This window comes from Chiloscyllium plagiosum, unplaced genomic scaffold (assembly GCF_037043375.1).
Source record: "Chiloscyllium plagiosum isolate Xiang-an unplaced genomic scaffold, Cpla_swu_hap1 HiC_scaffold_5, whole genome shotgun sequence".
NCBI lineage: Eukaryota > Metazoa > Chordata > Chondrichthyes > Orectolobiformes > Hemiscylliidae > Chiloscyllium > Chiloscyllium plagiosum.
The window spans coordinates 72259928-72279723 of NW_028270143.1; the positions used below are offsets into that span (position 1 = coordinate 72259928).

At 40.4% G+C, this 19796-nt stretch overlaps 1 protein-coding gene across 2 annotated transcripts in view; it reads right to left on the minus strand.

The window, feature by feature from the left end:
- Positions 1 to 46: 46 nt before the first annotated feature.
- Positions 47 to 19796, minus strand: part of ift57 (intraflagellar transport 57 homolog (Chlamydomonas)) — a 47265-nt gene continuing 27515 nt past the window's right edge. For both annotated transcript variants that reach the window (XM_043690230.2, XM_043690229.2), the window contains 5 exons: positions 12057 to 12128; positions 10255 to 10386; positions 10106 to 10168; positions 7553 to 7619; positions 47 to 1124 (listed from right to left, as the gene is read on the minus strand). In XM_043690230.2, the coding sequence (XP_043546165.2) occupies positions 946 to 1124; positions 7553 to 7619; positions 10106 to 10168; positions 10255 to 10386; positions 12057 to 12128 (513 nt within the window). In that variant the 3' untranslated portion in view covers positions 47 to 945. The remainder of the gene's footprint in view (positions 1125 to 7552; positions 7620 to 10105; positions 10169 to 10254; positions 10387 to 12056; positions 12129 to 19796) is intronic.

The following is a 19796-nucleotide window of genomic DNA, read 5'->3' on the forward strand; positions in this document are numbered from 1 at the left end:
GCACTTGCCAAAGAAAGTCAGAGGTAGAATTAGTGTAAAGCAAAAATTTTCTGATAAAATACAGTTTATTTTATTCAAAGATTACAGTTTGCAAATACACAAAGCTCACAAAATGCTCATCTGCATTACATACAAGAAAATGTTAAACCATGCACAGTATCTGTCAGCACAAACATATGCACAATTTACTGTATTTTAGAACATTGGAATAGGATGAGTTCATAAAGACAGTGTTAAAATAAATATGAAGATATGTGTGTTAATAAAAAAAACATTCAATCCTGGGCATGTTAGAAGACAATAATACCTCGAGCCTTAGGGAAAATCTAGAGACAATTAATGGCAATAAATCCAAAGACTGAACTACTATCTTGTGAGCCATTGCATTTAATCTGTATGCATTTAATACTGTATTTAAGATTTGTTTCCTCATTGCTGCTGGTAGCATGTGTGCTCCATGTGATTAGAGATTGAATATATTTTTATACAAGTCATATGCTCTTAACTCAGGCCTTGAAGAAACTTAAGAGGTATTAAAAATTTCTAACAAAGTTACTATTTAAAAGGTATATTGGTCCTGTTGTCCATAACAATGGAACATAAGTATTCAAAAATAAATCTGCATTAACAACCCACTAATTAGAAAACAAAATCCTTATGGCAAGTATTGCAGTGCAAGATTGCTGCTTAATAAAGTATTATATTTTAATGATAGAAACAATGGCATTTCTTTAAATCAGTTTTCATCAATTTATAGTGTGCAAATGATTACTGTAACTACAAGTAAAAATGATCAATTACTGATTTGCTGCAGTTGAGATTGGTCAAAGAATCCAAAATCTTAAACGCTGATTTTTGATTCTTCAGTTAGATCACAAGAGTTCTGTAATTTTCCATTTGAGAACAAACAAATGAAGTATATAATTTGGACACAAACGTAAAATGTCAATAACCACCTATTGTAGTTTCAGGAATATTGGTAGCATGCATGTCTCTGGTCATGTTCGATTTCTCTTTGAGCTTGGCCTGTAGCAAAGTATGCTCCACAACTCCAATTCGTATATCCATTTGAGTTATCTCTTGCTTCAGTTTAGTCAATGCTTGTTTGATTTTCACTAACGGAGCTGGAAATGATAGTAACAATTAATTTAGTGAGTTATTCCATTTATTTAACAATAACCACATGTTTAGCAAGTATGTTTAGTACAGCATTATTAAACATTTATTTGAATGCAGACAATAAATTTAATACAATCTAAACACTGATATAAGCATTGTCTTAAACCTAGATGACTAATAAATAAAAGGGCATATTAAGTCAATAAAAACTGGAAGAAGCCTTCACGAGGGAGAAATAATCAAAAAAAGCATCTTAAGATGATAATGGCTCATTGGAGGAGGAAGATCCACAAACATCCCTATCCTCAATGATGAAAGAGCCCAATAAGTCAGTACGAAAGATAAAGCGGGGGCATTCTCAGCAATTTTCAGCCAGAAATACCGAATGGGTGATCTATCGACTCTTCCAGTGGTCAATGAGCGTTGTGCTAGAAAAGCACAGCTGGTCAGGCAGCAACCGAGGAGCAGGAGAATCAATGTTTCGAGCATAAGCCCTTTGTCAGGAAGCTTTCCTGACGAAGGGCTTATGCTCGAAACATTGATTTCTCCTGCTCCTCGGATGCTGCCTGACTGGCCGTGCTTTTCCAGCACCACATTCTGACTCCGATCTCCAGCATCTGCAGTCCTCACTTTCTCCTCTGCCAGTGGCCCCCAGCATCAGAAATACCAGTCTTCAGCCAATTCAATACATTCCACGTGATATCATGAACCGGTTGGTGACAGTGGACAGTGCAAAGGGTATGGGCCTTGAGAACATTCCAGCAATAGTACTGAAGACTTGTGCTCTAGAACTTGCCCTCCCATAGCCATGCTCTTCCAACAATGTGGAAAATTACCAGGTATATCCTGTCCACAAAAAGCAGGACAAATTCAACCCGGCCAATTACTATCCCATTCGTCTACTCTCAATCATCAGTAAATTAGAATAGATTAGATTACTTTAGATTAGATTACTTACAGTGTGGAAACAGGCCCTTCGGCCCAACAAGTCCACACCGACCCGCTGAAGCGCAACCCACCCATACCCCTACATTTACCCCTTACCTAACTCTACGGGCAATTTAGCATGGCCAATTCACCTGACCTGCACATCTTTGGACTGTGGGAGGAAACCGGAGCACCCGGAGGAAACCCACGCAGACACGGGGAGAACGTGCAAACTCCACACAGTCAGTCGCCTGAGGCGGGAATTGAACCCGGGTCTCCGGCGCTGTAAGGCAGCAGTGCTAACTACTGTGCCACCGTGCTGCCCATAAATTGATGGTAGGTGTCATCCAGTGGTATCAAGCAGCACCTAATCAACAACAACTTGCTTACTGACACCCAGTTTGGTTTCCACCAGGGCCACAACTCCTGACCTCATTAAAATGTTGGTTCAATCATGGACAAAAGAGCTGAATTCCAGAGGTGAGGGGATAGTGACAGCGTGGACATCAAAACAACATTCAATGAAGCGTGATATCAAGGTGCCCCAGCAAAACTGGAATCAACATGTTAAGGGGGCAAACTCTCCAATGGCTGGAGTCATACCTGGTACATAGGAAGATGGTCACAGTTATTGGAGGTCAGTCATAGAGATGTACAACACAGAAACAGAACCTTCAGTCCAACTCTTCCATGCCGACCAGATATCCTAAATTAATCTAGTCCCATTTGCCAGCACTTGGCCCACATCACTCTAAATCCTTCCTATTCATATGCCCATCCAGATGCCTTTTAAATGCTGTAATTGTACCAGCCTCCATCACATCCTCTGGCAGCTCATTCCATGCATGTCCCACATTCTGCATGAAAAGGTTGCTCCTGAGGTCCCTTTTAAATCTTTCCCCTCTCACCTTAAATCTATGTCGTCTAGTTCTGGACTCCCCCAACCCAGGGAAAATACCTTGTCTATTTACCCTCTCCATGCCCCTCAATTTTATAAACCTCTATAAGATCACCCCTCAGCCTCTGACACACCAGGGAAAACAGCCCTAGCCTATTCAGCCTCTCCCTTTAACTCAAATCCTCCAACCCTGGCAACATCCCTGTAAATCTTTTCTGACCCTTTCAAGTTTTACATCCTTCCGATAGGAAGGAGACCAGAAATGCACGCAATATTCCAAAAGTGGCCTAACCAGTGCATGTGGCAGAACTGCAATTATCATGGTCCAAACCCTCTCCCATTCAGCATAAACTGTCATCAAGTTCTCGCTATGTTGCGATGTTTAACCACAAGGCAAAAAATGTAACAGTGCAGGACAAAAAGACAAAACGCTTAGTAGTGCTTCACTTCATTCCCTACTGGAAGCAGATATTAATATTTACCATTGTTGAGTTTGCTCTGCTCTGTAAACTGAGATTCAACAAAAGGTCACTCCAATACTAACTGTAGCAGATTTACCCTTATGATTTCAGGAGAACTAACACAGAGCAAATCAGCCCACCATGTTCACAACACAACTAAGGCATTGCAACCAAAACAAAATGCTTCCCATGCACCCAAAACCACTTGGTGATAGACATTGTTAAGCATAGTCCAGTGACCACAGCTAAAGTGGTCACTGGACTATGCTTTGACCATCTCAGCTCACATGTAACTCATTCTTAAGTGTAAATGAGATATTCAAACTGGGGGCAATTTTAACCTTATTTGCTCATTAGGAATGTGATGGGATCAGATGTAATCCTGATTTACACCCATCCATTATCACTGTCCATAATGTTATGGGGACAGAAACTGCATCCCACGTGTTCCCATAGATTTCCCACTTCTCAAGCTAGGCTAAAATTGCTCCATGCAAACTAATACACAATGTGATAAAGCTGCAATCTTCTGTAATAGTTTAAGCATACTCGTTTACAGATAGTAAAGTATAGAATCATTGATCACTCCCCCATATTCTCCTTAAGAGCACTATGGAATTGGGGGGGGGGGGGGGGGGGGGGTGAGTCTGTTTTTTTTTAATATCAGTTTTCCATCTTTTTTACTGGTACTGAGCCATGAATTCAGCGTGTGTTACTTCCATTCTGCAAGATAATTGATATAGGAATTATTGCATAAAAATCCCAAATCACCAAGAATAATCTTACCCAGTTTAATCAAACCAAAAGACAAAACTCACAAAATCAGATTTAGCCTCAATATAAATTTCAAGGTCAAAATCTATGTTCATTTCATCACCCTCAAATTCCAACAATGCCAGATCCCAGCTACCTCAGCCCATTTCCTGCTGGCCTCTCTAACATTCAGTCACCATCCCCTCCCCTCCTCGACACCCAGCCCTATCCCAAACTTATTTTGGTCAGTTCTGTAAAAGGACATCTCCAATCTGGGACCATGTTAATTCTCATAAAGACACCAATAGCCTTTCCACTGCTGATCAGCCTACTGATTTCAGAGCAGTTCCAATGTTGCTGTTGTTAGAGATCTTAAGATATACCTTTTTTAATTTTTTTTTTGCCTCTTTTGGTTTCTTTAAATCAGTGAAAAACAACAAGTGTATAAATCTTTATTTATATTCCACCACCAGGAAGAAAGGAAACACCCGAGTGGCCAGTCAAGCAGTGCCCTTAGCTATACCCTTTATAATATAACTCACTCAATAAAAACAATTAAAATTATCTTTTCGTAAACAGCAACTAGATAGAGGAGGCCATTCAGCCCTTTGTACCGCTCCACCAATTCAATTAGATCATGATTGATCTGAATCTTAATTCTGCTTAACTGCCTGGGTTCTACATCCCTGAATGCCCTTACCTACAGAAATCAGTTTTGTGAGGTATACAGAAAGAGTTCCAGATTCCCACTTCCCTTTGTGTGTGAAGACGTACTCTCTGACCATACCCTGCTGCGCTCGAATTTCTGTTCTGAAGATTTCCCCCCTCCACCAAAAAAAGGGGAAAGGGTCATGGAAAGAAACTGTCAAATTCTTTTATTATTTTACACACCTTTAACTTTCTATACTCGAGGGAATAACAATATTTCCACACAAGTAAATGTATATTCCCAGAAACGTACAAACGCTGTTTATTCATTATTCCTTTAACAACTCTCAAGCCTTCGATGCAAACCTTGGTGTTGAGAATCATGGCTCATCAGGGTTATGTAAGTAAAATGTTCTATCTCACCATTTATGCTCACTGTACCTGGTCTGGTCCCTGGATACAGATCCTGCACAATGGGCTCTTGGTGCTACTGAGTGACATCAAGTCCATCCCCGTGTGGAGAAGCGCATTCCTCTCTTTCTCTTCCTGTCCTCCTCCAGCTCCAGCACCTTCTGTCCTGTAATAATCCTCATCGGCCCGGGACAAGCAATTGGGGAACAGAGGCCGGCCGCATCCCGAACTGGCCAGCCTCCATCCTCCTCCTTCCTCCTCTTCTTCCCTCCTCTGACCCGTTTCTAAATCCTGCTCGGTCCTTTGCAACACACAAGATCTCAAAACTAGCACTTTTAGGTCATTGAAAACTATGCTGATTTGATACTTAAGCATCATTTACATCTGGTGTTTGCACTAGATTGGACGCAAAACAAAAAATAAAAGTGGATTATTGATCACTGCTAAAAAAAAACGTTTAAAAAAACTGGCAGCAAAATTCCTCGACTGAGGATTGAATTGGTGCTGCGGAATAAATTGTCGGTGCCATTGTAGCAGCGCATCCCATTGTCCACAGCTTAGCCAGATGAGAGGGAGCTGCTGTGTTCTCCCAAGCCGCTCAAGTCAGGTCCAGGACATTTCTGCAGGAGTTCCTCAGGGAAGTGTCCAAGACCCAAATCATCTTCAGCAGCTTAGAATCATAGGGTCTCTTTCCGTGCTGTATGGCTCTTCGGTCCAACCAGTCCATGCTAACCATAATCCCAAACTAAATCAGACCCACCTGTCTGCACTTGGCCCATGTCCCTCTAAATATTCCTTATTCATGTACTTATCTAATAGTCTTTTAAACATTATAATTGTACCCATATCCGCCACTTCCTCTGGAAGCTTATTCCACACACGAACCACTCTCAATGCAAATAAAGAATTGCCCCTCATGTCTTAAAAACATGTCCCCTAGTCTCGAAATCCCCCACTCTAGGGAAAAGAAACCTACATACACCTTACGATTTTATAAATCTCTAAGGTCACCTCTCAACCTCAAATGCTCCAGTGAAAAGGTTCCAGCCTCTTCTTATAACTCAACCTTCCATTCCTGCCGACATAGAACAATAGAGCACAGTACAGGCCCTTCGGCCCATGATATTGTGCCAAACTTTTATCCTCTCATCCTCCTTTGCTTCAATGACAAAACCCTAGCTCCCTCAACCTTTCTTCATAAGACATACCCTCAAGTCCAAGCAGCATCCTGGTAAATCTCCTCTGCATCCTCTCTAAAGCTTGCACATCCTTCCTAGACTGAGGTGAGCAGAACGGAACACAATATTCCAAATGTGGTCTAACTAGGGCCTTACAGAGCTGCAGCATAACCTCACAGCTCTTAAACTCAATCCCTCTGCTAATGAAAGCCAACACACCATATGCCTTCTTAACAACTCTAACAATTTGACATCCTCATAAATCTTTTCTGACCCCTCTCTAGCTTAATAATATCCTTTTTAATAACAGGGAGACTAGAACTGGGCACTTCTGTCCATCCTAATGTCAGAAGTGGGTATTTGCGATTCCTCAGATACTGAAGTAATTCAGGTTTAAATGCAACAACATCTTGTCAACATCCAGACTTGGGCTAACAAAAGGCACGTAGCATTTGCACCATACAAATTCCACAGGCAATGGCCATCCCCAATAACCTAACCATTGCCCCTTTACATTCAAAAGTGTTACCATCACTATTCTGACTTGAAATATATTGCCATTCCTTCACTGTCGCTGGGTCAAATCCTGAAAATCCCTAATGGAAATGTGGGTCCAACTACAGAAAGTGGACTGCAGTGGTTCAAGAAGGAAACTCACTGCCACCTTCTCTTGGGTGGCTAGGGATAGGTAATAAACGTGGGCCAACATCAACGCTCAGGTTCCATGATGAATAAATAAAAAACCTGGAAGTTCTGGTGTTACTGGGACTAAAGAAAGGCAATTTAGTCAGGGGTCAACATTGAAGATTGCTACCATATCTTGTCTGAGGTTCTCTGGTTCCCCTTCAAGGAGCGAAAGAGAAATTTCTCCAAAACTGTGTGCAGGAGAGCTGCGTTAGCTTTCTGAAACAGCTATCCATTTAATCTAATTCTACTACCATTTGCAATACTTTTTTTTTTCTTTACTCAGACCCCCGTACATACTTCTTTAAAAGACTTTGAAATTTGCTTTCATCACTGTTTTGCAAAATATTCCATTTCTAACACCTCTCTAAAAGAATCCTCCTTACCTCCTGCTTTGTTGATCCTCTCGTTACCAAAACTTATAAACTTGTAACACATAATTTGAAAAGGTTACCTTGCTGTCATTTACTTACCTCCATCAGTCATGCTGCTGCCCTTTTCTTCCATATCTTGTTTCACCTTTTCTAATTCTTCACTAATCTGAAAGATATGCACAAAATATTGTAAAAGATCTCGGTAGAATTTTTAAAAGTGAAATGATATAAAGTAGTTTTCAAACTTATTAAAATAAAAGCCATTAGGCCTGGAGGGAATAATTTTTAAATTCTCTAATTTTACTATCACATTCTCTTTCAGGCATTAATTCATGTATTATTGGAGTAACCATGAAACACATATCCTTCAAGCATTAGTGACAAAATATACAACTATCAGCTTTTTCGCCACAAGGGGTAACAGAGACAAACAGAATCCTATTGTCACTTGAATTTTCCAACACATGCCAAAGTCGTGATCAGGAGTTTGAAATCTTATCCAACATTTTTTTGTTATTCTTCCCAAAGTGAATCACCTCACATTTAGCTACATTGAATTCCATTTGCCACCTTTCTGCCCAGCTGGGAAGCAAGGGAGGAGATTGCAGAGCCATTGGCCTTGATTTTTATGTCCTCTTTGTCTACAGGAGTAGTGCCAGAAGACTGGAGGATAGCAAATGTGGTTCCCTTGTTCAAAAAGGGGAGTAGGGATAACCCTAGTAACTATAGGCCGGTGAGTCTCACTTCTGTTGTGGGCAAAGTCTTAGAGAGAATTGTAAGGGATAGGATCTATGAACATCTGGATAGGAATAATGTGATCAAGGATAGTCAGCATGGTTTTGTGAAGGGCAGGTCGTGCCTCACAAACCTTATTGAATTCTTTGAAAAGGTGACGAAGGAGGTTGATGAGGGGAAAGCAGTAGATGTGGTATATATGGATTTTAGTAAGGCGTTTGATAAGGTTCCCCATGGTAGGCTACTGCAGAAAATACGGAGATATGGCATTGAGGGTGAGTTGGAGGTTTGGATTAGGAATTGGCTGGATGGAAGAAGACAGAGGGTAGTAGTTGATGGCAAAGTTTCTTCATGGAGTGCCGTCACTAGCGGTGTTCCGCAAGGATCTGTTTTGGGACCATTGCTGTTTGTCATTTTTATAAATGACCTGGAAGAGGGGTTAGAAGGTTGGGTGAGCAAGTTTGCGGATGATACGAAAGTCGGAGGAGTTGTTGACAGTGAGGAAGGATGTGGCAGGTTACAGCAGGATATAGAGAAGCTGCAGAGCTGGGCAGAAAGGTGGCAAATGGAATTCAATGTAGCTAAATGTGAGGTGATTCACTTTGGGAAGAATAACAAAAAGATGGGGTACTGGGCTAATGGTCGGATACTTGGTAGTGTGGATGAGCAGAGGGATCTTGGTGTCCATGTACACAGATCTCTGAAAGTTGCCACCCAGGTAAATAGTGCGGTGAGGAAGGCATATGGCGTACTGGCTTTTATTGGTAGAGGAATTGAGTTCCGGTGTCCTGAGGTCATGATGCAGTTGTATAAAACTCTGGTGCGGCCGCATCTGGAATATTGTGTGCAGTTTTGGTCGCCATACTATAGGAAGGATGTGGAGGCACTGGAACGGGTGCAGAGGAGGTTTACCAGGATGTTGCCTGGTATGGAAGGAAGATCGTATGAGGATAGACTGAGACACTTGGGGCTGTTTTCATTAGAGAAAAGAAGGTTTAGGGGTGACTTGATTGAGGTGTACAAGATGATTAGGGGGTTAGATAGGGTTGACAGTGTGAACCTTTTCCCGCGTATGGAGTCGGGTATTACAAGGGGGCATAGCTTTAAATTAAGGGGGGGTAGATATAGGACTGAAGTTAGGGGTAGGTTCTTCACTCAGCGAGTCGTAAGTTCATGGAATGCCCTGCCAGCAGCAGTGGTGGACTCTCCCTCTTTATGGGCATTTAAGCGGGCATTGGATAGGTATATGGAGGATAGTGGGTTAGTATAGGTTAGGTGGGCTTGGATCGGCGCAACATCGAGGGCCAAAGGGCCTGTACTGCGCTGTATTCTTCTATGTTCTATGTTCTATGTTCTATTTTTCTACACTAGCTAAGGACCATTGAAACAAACCAATGATGTGCACACAATTGGCTCTGATGAGATCAATTAGTTGAGGACAGATTAAAATTTGGAGCTGGTTTGTTATCTGCATATCACACAGTGTGTTTACCTTCTGAGGGAAGGTGACAAAAAGGTATTTTAAATAAATAAAAGCTATTAAGTTTCCTGCAAGAAAATACAAGAAGTGGTGCTACAGTGACAATATGAATGGATGAACAATCCAGAAGTCAAGTTGGAACTTTACACTCAGACAAAAATCAGTCCTTTTATGGGAGAGGAGAAAAACAAGAATAAAAACCCATCTGGTTTATTACTGTTCTTTAGGGAAGGATATCTGCTGTCTTTACTTGGTCTGGCCTAAAAGGTTGTTCATTTTTATTTACCCTCTGAAATGGTCTATCAAGCTCAGCTCAAGGGCAAATAGGTATCAGCAACAAATGTCAGCCTTGCCAAAAAGTTCCAGAGAAGCATAAGAAAAACCTTCAGATCAAATTAAAAACTGACAAACAGTTTTTCAGTTAATAGTAATTCTACCTCAGACAGAAGTCGGGTTCGTTCTGTTACACCTCCACTTCCTTGCTGGTATCTATCTTTGGCCTACGAGAAAATTCAACAGATTTATAAAATATAAATGAAGAACTAAGATTAAGAACTGCTATATTAAAGAGAACATGGCAGATTACCTCATTTAGTTGGGTCTGAGCAGCGCGGAATTCCTGAATCAAATTCTCCAACTGGTTGTTAACATATTTCTCCCTACTGCTGACCTTTTCCAGTGTTCGACTAATTTCATCTTGAAGCCTGTCCAAGTAACTCTGTCAGATAACAGCAAATTCAGTGAAGATGAATTAACTTGAAATATTAAAAACGAGAAGAAAAAAGGACTGGAAGGTTTAAAAAAAAAATCACTTCCACATAAATAGCAGAATGCCAACTGATTGAATACATTTTCATTTTATTATACTTTACTCAGCTTAAGATTGCTGTACATATGTGGTCAACTGCATTTACCAACAGAATAATAATGACTTGATTGTGATGTGCTTTGGAACATATGGAAACTCTAGTGCAAGTTATTTCCTTCTACAAGCACTAATTCTTACTTATCAACTAAAATGGCAAAATCCAAAGCACACCACTGCCAGACTAGCTTGCCTCCAGACTATAACGATGCCCCAGAAAGTAAGTATTTGTAATGGATTACTTATAGAAAAATAAAGGATGATTAATAGCAAGTCAAAAGAGACGCAAACTCAACGCAAGGCTACAACCTCAAAAATGAAATTCAAAGCATGGTACTATAAATAGCAACATTAAATTAAGACAGATACGAGGAAAACAAAACAAATGTGACATATACTGAAGATAAAAGACTTGGTACCATTTTATATATGAATGCACAAGTAGTACAATAAAATTGGAAAATACAAACAATAAAAGCTAGAGATAAACTAAAAGTCAAAAATTTCAAGGAGATTAAATCAGCACCTGACACACACTATCTACTCAGTACCTTTGAAACAATCATGTGACCTCTGGAAAATCCATCTGGGAGACAAAATAAGCACTCATTCAGTAGACATGTAGCATCCTTACCTGCAACTACACATATGACTGTTTAAGAGTCATAAGGCATGGTCATTTGTTGCAGACTCTACCATTCCACAGTTACAATGGCTTGAGTTTGCAACAGTGGCTGCCTGCAGCCATGCTACCTTTCATTAGGCTGAGTGATAAAGGAGAAGTTTCTTGCAGAGAGCAGCTCACTCCCATTCTGTTCCTCATAATGAAGCAACATATTCAGTGGAGATCGTTGGTCACACTGGTCTGCTGATGAGTTGTATGAGATACGTTTTGAATAGAATCCAAAATTGTTCAATACGGAAGAGGCCCTTCAACTGATCAAATACACTGCCAAAACTGTGCTAAATCCACATTAGTCTGCTTTCCAGAAAATGGCCCATAACCATGAATGCTCTGACATTTAAACTGTTTAGCAAGCACTTTTTGAAAGTTGTGAGGTTACACTCCCCTACTACCCTCCCAAACCATGCATTACATCCTACCATCTCTTTGGGAGAAAACATTGTTTCTCAACTCCCCACTAAACCTCCTGCCTTTAACCTAAAAGGTGTCTGTGATTGAAATGTTGTAGTGGTAGCATTGCAATGAATTTCATAAGACAGCTCCATGCTGCAATCTGATACCTAATATTAGGAACCATAAATTTGACCATTGTTACCCAGTCATAGTTCTTGTTATTACTTTCATTATCTGTTTCAATTGTACATCCACTAGTTTAATATTGGAATAGTTTAACCACACAGGAGCATAATATTTTCCAACTAAGCAAGTCAGCTAGCATTTTGTTGCTCAGTGTTTGTGCAAAAAATCCTCAACTTGAGCCCACAAATTTATTTAACAATGCTCCTTATGATTTAAGGATTAAGAGATCAGACATCTTTATATTTAAATAAGGTGGTACCTTTGTCTCTTTAAGAGAGGCTTCAATTCCCTCTTTATGCTGATGCATTTGGTCAACATGAATTCTCCAATCCTGTTAAAACAAGGTAGTTTATATTACTACATATTTAATTAAACATAGACAACACATTAGTTGTATTCTTTATTGAAAAATTCAATTGCCTCTGTTGTAACATAGGAAATATCACAGCCTTGTGCACAGCAAACTGTGAGCACAATGTGGTAAACCAGACTGTTTTTTAGGATGCTGATTGAGGGCTAAATATTTGCCAGTTCACCCGAATAGCAACCTGCTCTTCTCTGAAATATTGCTACAGGACATTCTGCATATATTGAAAAATAAAGAATGACTAGCAGTAAACTCGATGGACAGAAACACAATTGAAGGGTTCTAATAAAAAAAAGTGATTCTTAAGTAAAAACATTAGCAGAACCCACATTCAATTATTGCCTGAACTTGCTTATCATCTTTGACAGGTTGCATGAGTTCATTTTAATTTTTTTCTATAATAACAAAGAACCTAACAGGTGAATTAATAGTCCAACATGTAGATACATTACTGCATTAATGTTCTGGGGAAACAAGACTGTATAAATAGATTATTGTTAATACATCCTCACTTTTGCTAAAGTTGTATGTAGAGGAAAAAAGTGTACTCACTTGGTGCTGACAATATTTAATTAGCTAATTAAATAATAATGTTCCTCTGCCCTAATGTGTTTCTCCCAATGTCAATACTTGTTTCATATGATTTCTTACTCCTCAGTACCATCTCAGGGACATGCACCCAGTGGAGGTTTGGTAGGAAATGACTCATGTAGCATTAGGGAGCTAAACAAAAACAAAACTACCTAGAGTATTGTTTTGGAGTCTTAGGACTCAACTCTTATTTTTGCAATGGAGGACCTTTGTGTAGGCCGTGGAATAAATTCAGAATATCTGTAAACAACAACTCTCTCCTGATTTGGAAGGTTCTGTGTTCAAAAACATTTAAACACATACTATAGGCTAGCACTTCAATGTAGGTGTCATCACTGCAATGAGATGTTAAATCTTTATATATATATTCATATATTCTTTAGAGTGTACATAAGATTTTGTGATGTTATCTGAAAAGCAAAGAAATCCTTTTGATGTTCTGGGCAATATTCATTTCTAAAACACAGTATCTGTCTCATTTGTTTACTTGCTAGATGTCAGGACTTGCTTCATTGAAATTGTTTGCCAATGTTTGTACAGGCACTGGTCTACTGAAAAGTGCTTTGGGATGACCTGAAGTTGTGTAAAGTTGTAGCTTTGAATAACTTTATTGATGAAACACCTGATAACTCTCTCACTGGCAAAATCTATTCCGATCTCACATTTTTAAAAATCAACCATCTCTAAGTGTTTTATCGCCAAAGAATCGCATTGAAATAATTGCCTCTGTTGTAACATAGGAAATATCACAGCCTTGTGCACAGCAAACTCCCATGAGCACAATGTGGTAAACCAGATTTTTTTTTTATGATGCTGATTGAGGGCTAAATATTTGCCAGTTCACCCGAATAGCAACCTGCTCTTCTCTGAAACATTGCTACTGGACATACTGAATCCAGTAGAGCAGGCAAATACAACTTCAATTTACATCTTATTCAAATGATTAGTTTCATAAGTCAACAAGTTCTTGCTTTTGATTTTTGTAATCAATTCCTGGAATAAGAACTTGAACAAGAGATGTGTATGCACCTTTGAAGTGGTTTACAGCCTTTAACTTTTACTCAGAGCTATTACATCAGGAGTAATTCTTTGATAACCTCTGTCTGCCGATTTTAAGCTAGACAGTTCCACAAATGTTGAGTCTTAGGATTGTAGGATTTATGTAACCATCCCACAGGAGACAAAGCTGCCTGAGAATGTTATCTCCCTCCAAATAGCTTGCTTAATAAAGCTTAGCTATGCTACAACCTTCCCAGCTAAATACACCTCCCCACTTAAGGAAGTGTATGAGATATTAGGAGTTCATTTCAGTTGTAACAGAAAAATTTAAATCAAACATTTCATTAATGTTGCTATTTTATTAACATAATAATAATCAACACACGGAGTAGATAAATATAGTGCTACACCAAAAGATACTAACAGATGGGAAGTGGGACCCAATGAAATAATGTGAAAAATGGTAAGTCTGAGGCTGGTACCGCAGAGAAGGGGAGAAGGTAAATAGTCAATGTAGGCAAGAGCAAGGCAGAGAACAAGGTAAGACAGATACATTAAACTGCATTTATTTCAATGCAAGAGGCCTAACAGGTAAGGAAGATGAACTCAGGCATGATTGGGAACATGGGACTAGGATATAATAGCTATTACAGAAATGTGGCTCAGGAAGGGGCAGGATTAGCAGCTTAATGTTCCAGAGTATGGGTGCTAAAGTAAGGATATAAAGGGGGGGAGGGCAAGAGAGGAGAGAGAGTGGTGTTTTTGATTAAGGATAACATTACTGCTGTACTTAAGGAGGATATTCCTGGGAGAAGGTCCAGTGAAGTTATATGGGTGAAACTGAGAAATAGGAAGGGGTTAATCACCTTATTGGGATTGTGCTATAGGCCCTCCCCAATAATCAGAAGGAAATTAAGAAGCAAGTATGTAAGGAGATTTTAACTTTCCAAACATAGACTGGGACTGCTGTCGTGCCAAGGGCTTGGAATGGAGAGGAATTTGTTCAATGAACACAAGAAAATTTTCTTTTTCAGTATGTGGATGTACCGACTAGAGAAGTAGCAACACTTGAGCTTCTTTTGAGAAATAAGGCAGGGCAGGTCACTGTGGTGTCAGTGAGGGAGCACTTTGGGGCTAGTGAAAATAATTCGATTAGTTTTAAAATAGTTATCAAAAAAGATAGACCCGATCTAAAAAACTTAAAAGATTAAATTAGACCAAGTATTAGGCAATAACTTTCAAAAGTTGATTGGGAGAGGCTATTTGTAGATAAAGGGATGGATAGAAAGGGGGAGGCCTTTAAAAATTAGATAAGGAGGTTAGGCACACTATGTTTAATACGAAGGACAAGGCTGGTGTGTGCAGGGGATGCTGAATGACAAGAGAATTCGAGGCTCTGGTCAAGAAAAAGGAGGTATATGGCAGGTATTGACAGCTGGGATCAAGTCAATCCCTAGAGGAGTATAAGGGCAGTATAAGTACTTAAGAGGGAAATAGTGGAGGGCAAAAACAAGACACGAAATAGCTTTGGCAAATAAGGTTAAGGAGAATTAAAAGAGATGCTATAAAAACATTAAGGAAAAAAATAGTAACTAGGGAGAAAACAGGACTCCTCAAAGATCAACATGGGTGTCTAAGTGAGAAACCTCAGGAGATGGGTGAATTACTTCAAATAATTTGCATCAGTGGTTATTGTGGAGAAGGATATGGAAGCGAGAGGACTTGGGGAAACAAACAGTGATATTTTGAAAGCATCCATATTGCAGTAGAGGAACACTTTTACGTCTTAAATGCATATACATGGATAAATTCCAGGACCTGATCAAGTGTATCCTAGAACTTTGTTGGAAGCTAGGGTAGAGATTGGTGGGCTTCATGCTGAGATATTTGTATCATCAATAGCCACAGGGGAGGGGCTGGAAAACTGGAAGTTGGTTAAATGTGGTACCATTATGTACGAAAGGTGGAAGGGAAAAAGCCAGGGAACCACAGTCTGATGTTAGTGGCTATTAAGTTGTTGGAGGAGACTCTGAGGGACAGAATTTATAGGTATTTGGAAAGGCAAGGACTGATTAAGGAGAGTCAACATGGCTTTGTGTGAGAAATCATGTCTCACTGACTTGATTGAGTTTTTTGAAGAAGTGACAAAGTGGACTGATGAAGGCAGAGCAGTATACATTGTGTATATAGACTTCAGCAAGACATTCAACAAGGTTCTGCATGATAGACTAGATTAGACTCCCTACAGTATGGAAACAGGTCCTTCAGCCCAACAAGTCCACACAGACCCATTCCTCTAACTAATGTACATAACACCATGGACAACTTAGCATGGCCAATTCACCTGACCTGCATATCTTTGGATTGTGGGAGGAAACTGGAGCACTCGGAGAAAACCCACACAGACACAGGGAGAACGTGCAAACTCCATACATAGAGTTGCCCGAGGTCGGAAACGATCCCGGGTCTCCGGTGCTGTGAGGTTGCAGTGCTAACTACTGAGCCACCGTGCCACCCTAGTGAGGTTAGATTACGTGGATCCAAGGGGAGCTAGCCAATCAGATACAAAGTTGGCCTGAAGGTAGGAGACAGAGCGTGGTGGTGGTGTGTAACCAGTGGTGTGCCACAAGGATCGGTGCTGGGTCCACTGCTTTTCATCATTTATATAAATGATTTGGATGTGAATATAGGAGGTATGGTTAGTAAGTTTGCAGAAGACATCAAAATTGGTAGTGTAGTGAGAATGAAAAAGGTTATCTGAGAGTACAAGAGGACTTGATTAGAAGAGCCAATGGGCTGAGGAGTGGTAGATGGAGTTTAATTTAGATAAATGTGAGGCATTGCATTTTGGAAAGGCAAATCAAAATAGGAGTTATACAATTAAAGGTAGGACCCTGGGGAATACTGCCGAAGAAATGGACATGGAGGTGCATGTGCATTGCTCCTTGAAAGTGGAGTCACAGGTAGACAGAGTGGTGAAGGTGGTGTTTGGCACGCTTGCCTTCATTGGTTAGTGCATTGAGGGGCTGAGGAACTGAGGGGCAACATTTTGACACAGAGGGTGGTGCATGTATAGAACGAGCTGCCAGAGGAAGTAGTGGAGTCGGGTACAATTACAACAATTAAAGGCATCAGGATGGGTATATGAATAGAAAGGGTTTAGAGGGATATAACACTGGCAAATTAGGTCAGGTCAGTTTAAGTGTCCACAGTTTAAGTGGACCGAACCGTTTGTTTTCATGCTGTATAACTCAATGATTATACATCACACCAAATCCAATATAATCCAGTTTGATATTATTCAGAAGTATTTTAGAATATCTTAGAACATCTAGGAACACCTGGGAATAAAATATTTAACAATATGCAAGACGGGGCGGCACAGTGGCTCAGTGGTTAGCACTGCTGCCTCACAGCACCAGAGTCCCAGGTTCGATTCTAGTCTCGGGCAACTGTCTGTGTGGAGCTTGCACATTCTCCATGTGCTTGCGTGGGTTTCCTCCGGGTGCTCCAGTTTTCTCCCACAGTCCAAAGATGTGCGGGTCAGGTGAATTGACCATGGTAAATTGTCCATATTGTTAGGTGCATTAGTCAGAGGGAAATTGCTCTGGGTGGGTTACTCTTTGGAGGGTTGGGCCGAAGGACCTGTTTCCATACTGTAGGGAATCTAGAAGAGTATAAAGGAAGTAAGAGTATACTTAAGAGGGAAATCAGGAGGGCAAAAAGGGGACATGAGATGGCTTTGGCAAATAGAATTAAGGAGAATCCAAAGGGTTTTTACAAATATATTAAGGACAAAAGGGTAACTATGGAGAGAATAGGGCCCCTCAAAGATCAGCAAGGCGGCCTTTGTGTGGAGCCACAGAAAATGGGGGAGATACTAAATGAATATTTTGCATCAGTATTTACTGTGGAAAAGGATATGGAAGATATAGACTGTTGGGAAATAGATGGTGACATATTGCAAAATGTCCAGATTACAGAGGAGGAAGTGCTGGATGCCTTGAAACGGTTAAAGGTGTATAAATTCCCAGGACCTGATCAGGTGTACCCGAGAATTCTGTGGGAAGCTAGAGAAGTGATTGCTGGGCTTCTTGCTGAGATATTTGTATCATTGATAGTCACAGGTGAGGTGCCGGAAGACTGGAGGTTGGCAAACGTGGTGCCACTGTTTAAGAAGGGAGGTAAAGACAAGCCAGGGAACTATAGACCAGTGAGCCTGACCTCAGTGGTAGGCAAGTTGTTTGAGGGAATCCTGAGGGACAGGATGTACATGTATTTCGAAAGGCAAGGACGGATTAAGGATAGTCAACATGGCTTTGTCCGTGGGAAATCATGTCTCACAAACTTGATTGAGTTTTTTGAAGAAGTAACAAAGAAGATTGATGAGGGCAGAGCAGTAGATGTGATCTATATGGACTTCAGTAAGGCGTTTGACGAGGTTCCCCATGGGAGACTGATTAGCAATGTAAGAACTCATGGAATCCAGGGAGAACTCGCTATTTGGATACAGAACTGGCTCAAAGGTAGAAGACAGAGGGTGGTGGTGGAGGGTTATTTTTCAGACTGGAGGCCTGTGACCAGTGGACAAGGATCGGTGTTGGGATCCTTGAATTACTTTTTGTCATTTACATAAATGATTTGGATGCGAGCATAAGGGGTACAGTTAGTAAGTTTGCAGATGACACCAAAATTGGAGGCGTAGTGGACAGCAAAGAGGGTTACCTCAGATTACAACAGGATCTGGTCCAGATGGGCCAATGGGCTGAGAAGTGACAGATGGAGTTTAACTCAGATAAATGCGAGGTGCTGCATTTTGGGAAAGCAAATCTTAGCAGGACTTGTACACTTAATGGTAAGGTCCTAGAGAGTGCTGCTGAACAAAGATACCTTGGAGTACAGGTTCATAGCTCCTTGAAAGCAGAGTCGCAGGTAGATATGATAGTGAAGAAAGCGTTTGGTATGCTTTCCTTTATTGGTCAGAGTACTGAGTACAGGAGTTGGGAGGTCATGTTGCGGCTGTACAGGACATTGGTTAGGTCACTGTTGGAATATTGCGTGCAATTCTGGTCTCCTTCCTATCGGAAAGATGTTGTGAAACTTGGAAGGGTTCAGAAAAGATTTACAAGGATGTTGCCACAGTTGGAGGATTTGAGCTATAGGGAGAGGCTGAACAGGCTGGGACTGTTTTCCCTGGAGCGTCGGAGGCTAAGGGATGACATTATAGAGGTTTACAAAATAATGAGGGGCATGGATAGGATAAATAGACAAAGTCTTTTCCCTGGGGCCGGGGAGTCCAGAATTAGAGGGCATAGGTTTAGGGTGAGAGGGGAAAGATATAAAAGAGATCTAAGGGGCAACCTTTTCACGCAGAGGGTGGTACATGTATGGAATGAGCAACCAGAGGATGTGGTGGAGGCTGATACAATTGCAACATTTAAGAGGCATTTGGATGGGTATATGAATAGGAAGGGTTTGGAGGGATATGGGCCAGGTGCTGGCAGGTGGGACCGAAGGGTTGCGATATCTGGTCGGCATGGACAGGTTGGATCGAAGAATCTGTTTCCATGCTGTACATTTCTATGACTCTAATCAAAATAAAATATCTTTCAACATTTATATAAAGATTGGATAAAGTCACAACTTCACATTTACAAAACCTAACATAAGGAAACACAGCAAAACTGTAGACAAATGGAGGGGAAGTATATAACCAAAAGAATTTGAAGGTTGTGATGGTCATTATTTTTTCAAGAGAGCTATCACCACAGTCCTGGTCAGTATGTGTTCCTCAAATCAACACCACAAAACTGATTTCAATCATTATCATATTGCTATTCGTGACAGATTGGACAACTGGCTATCAGGTTTCCTACATTACAATAATACCTCACATCAAAGTACATTATTGATGTAAAGTGCTTTGAGATGTTCAGTAGTCATGAAAGGTACTATATGAATTTAAAGTATTTTTAACAAAGAATTTCAATCAAGTCAGTACATAAATCTCCATACTATAGTTAAATGTTAAACATTATACAA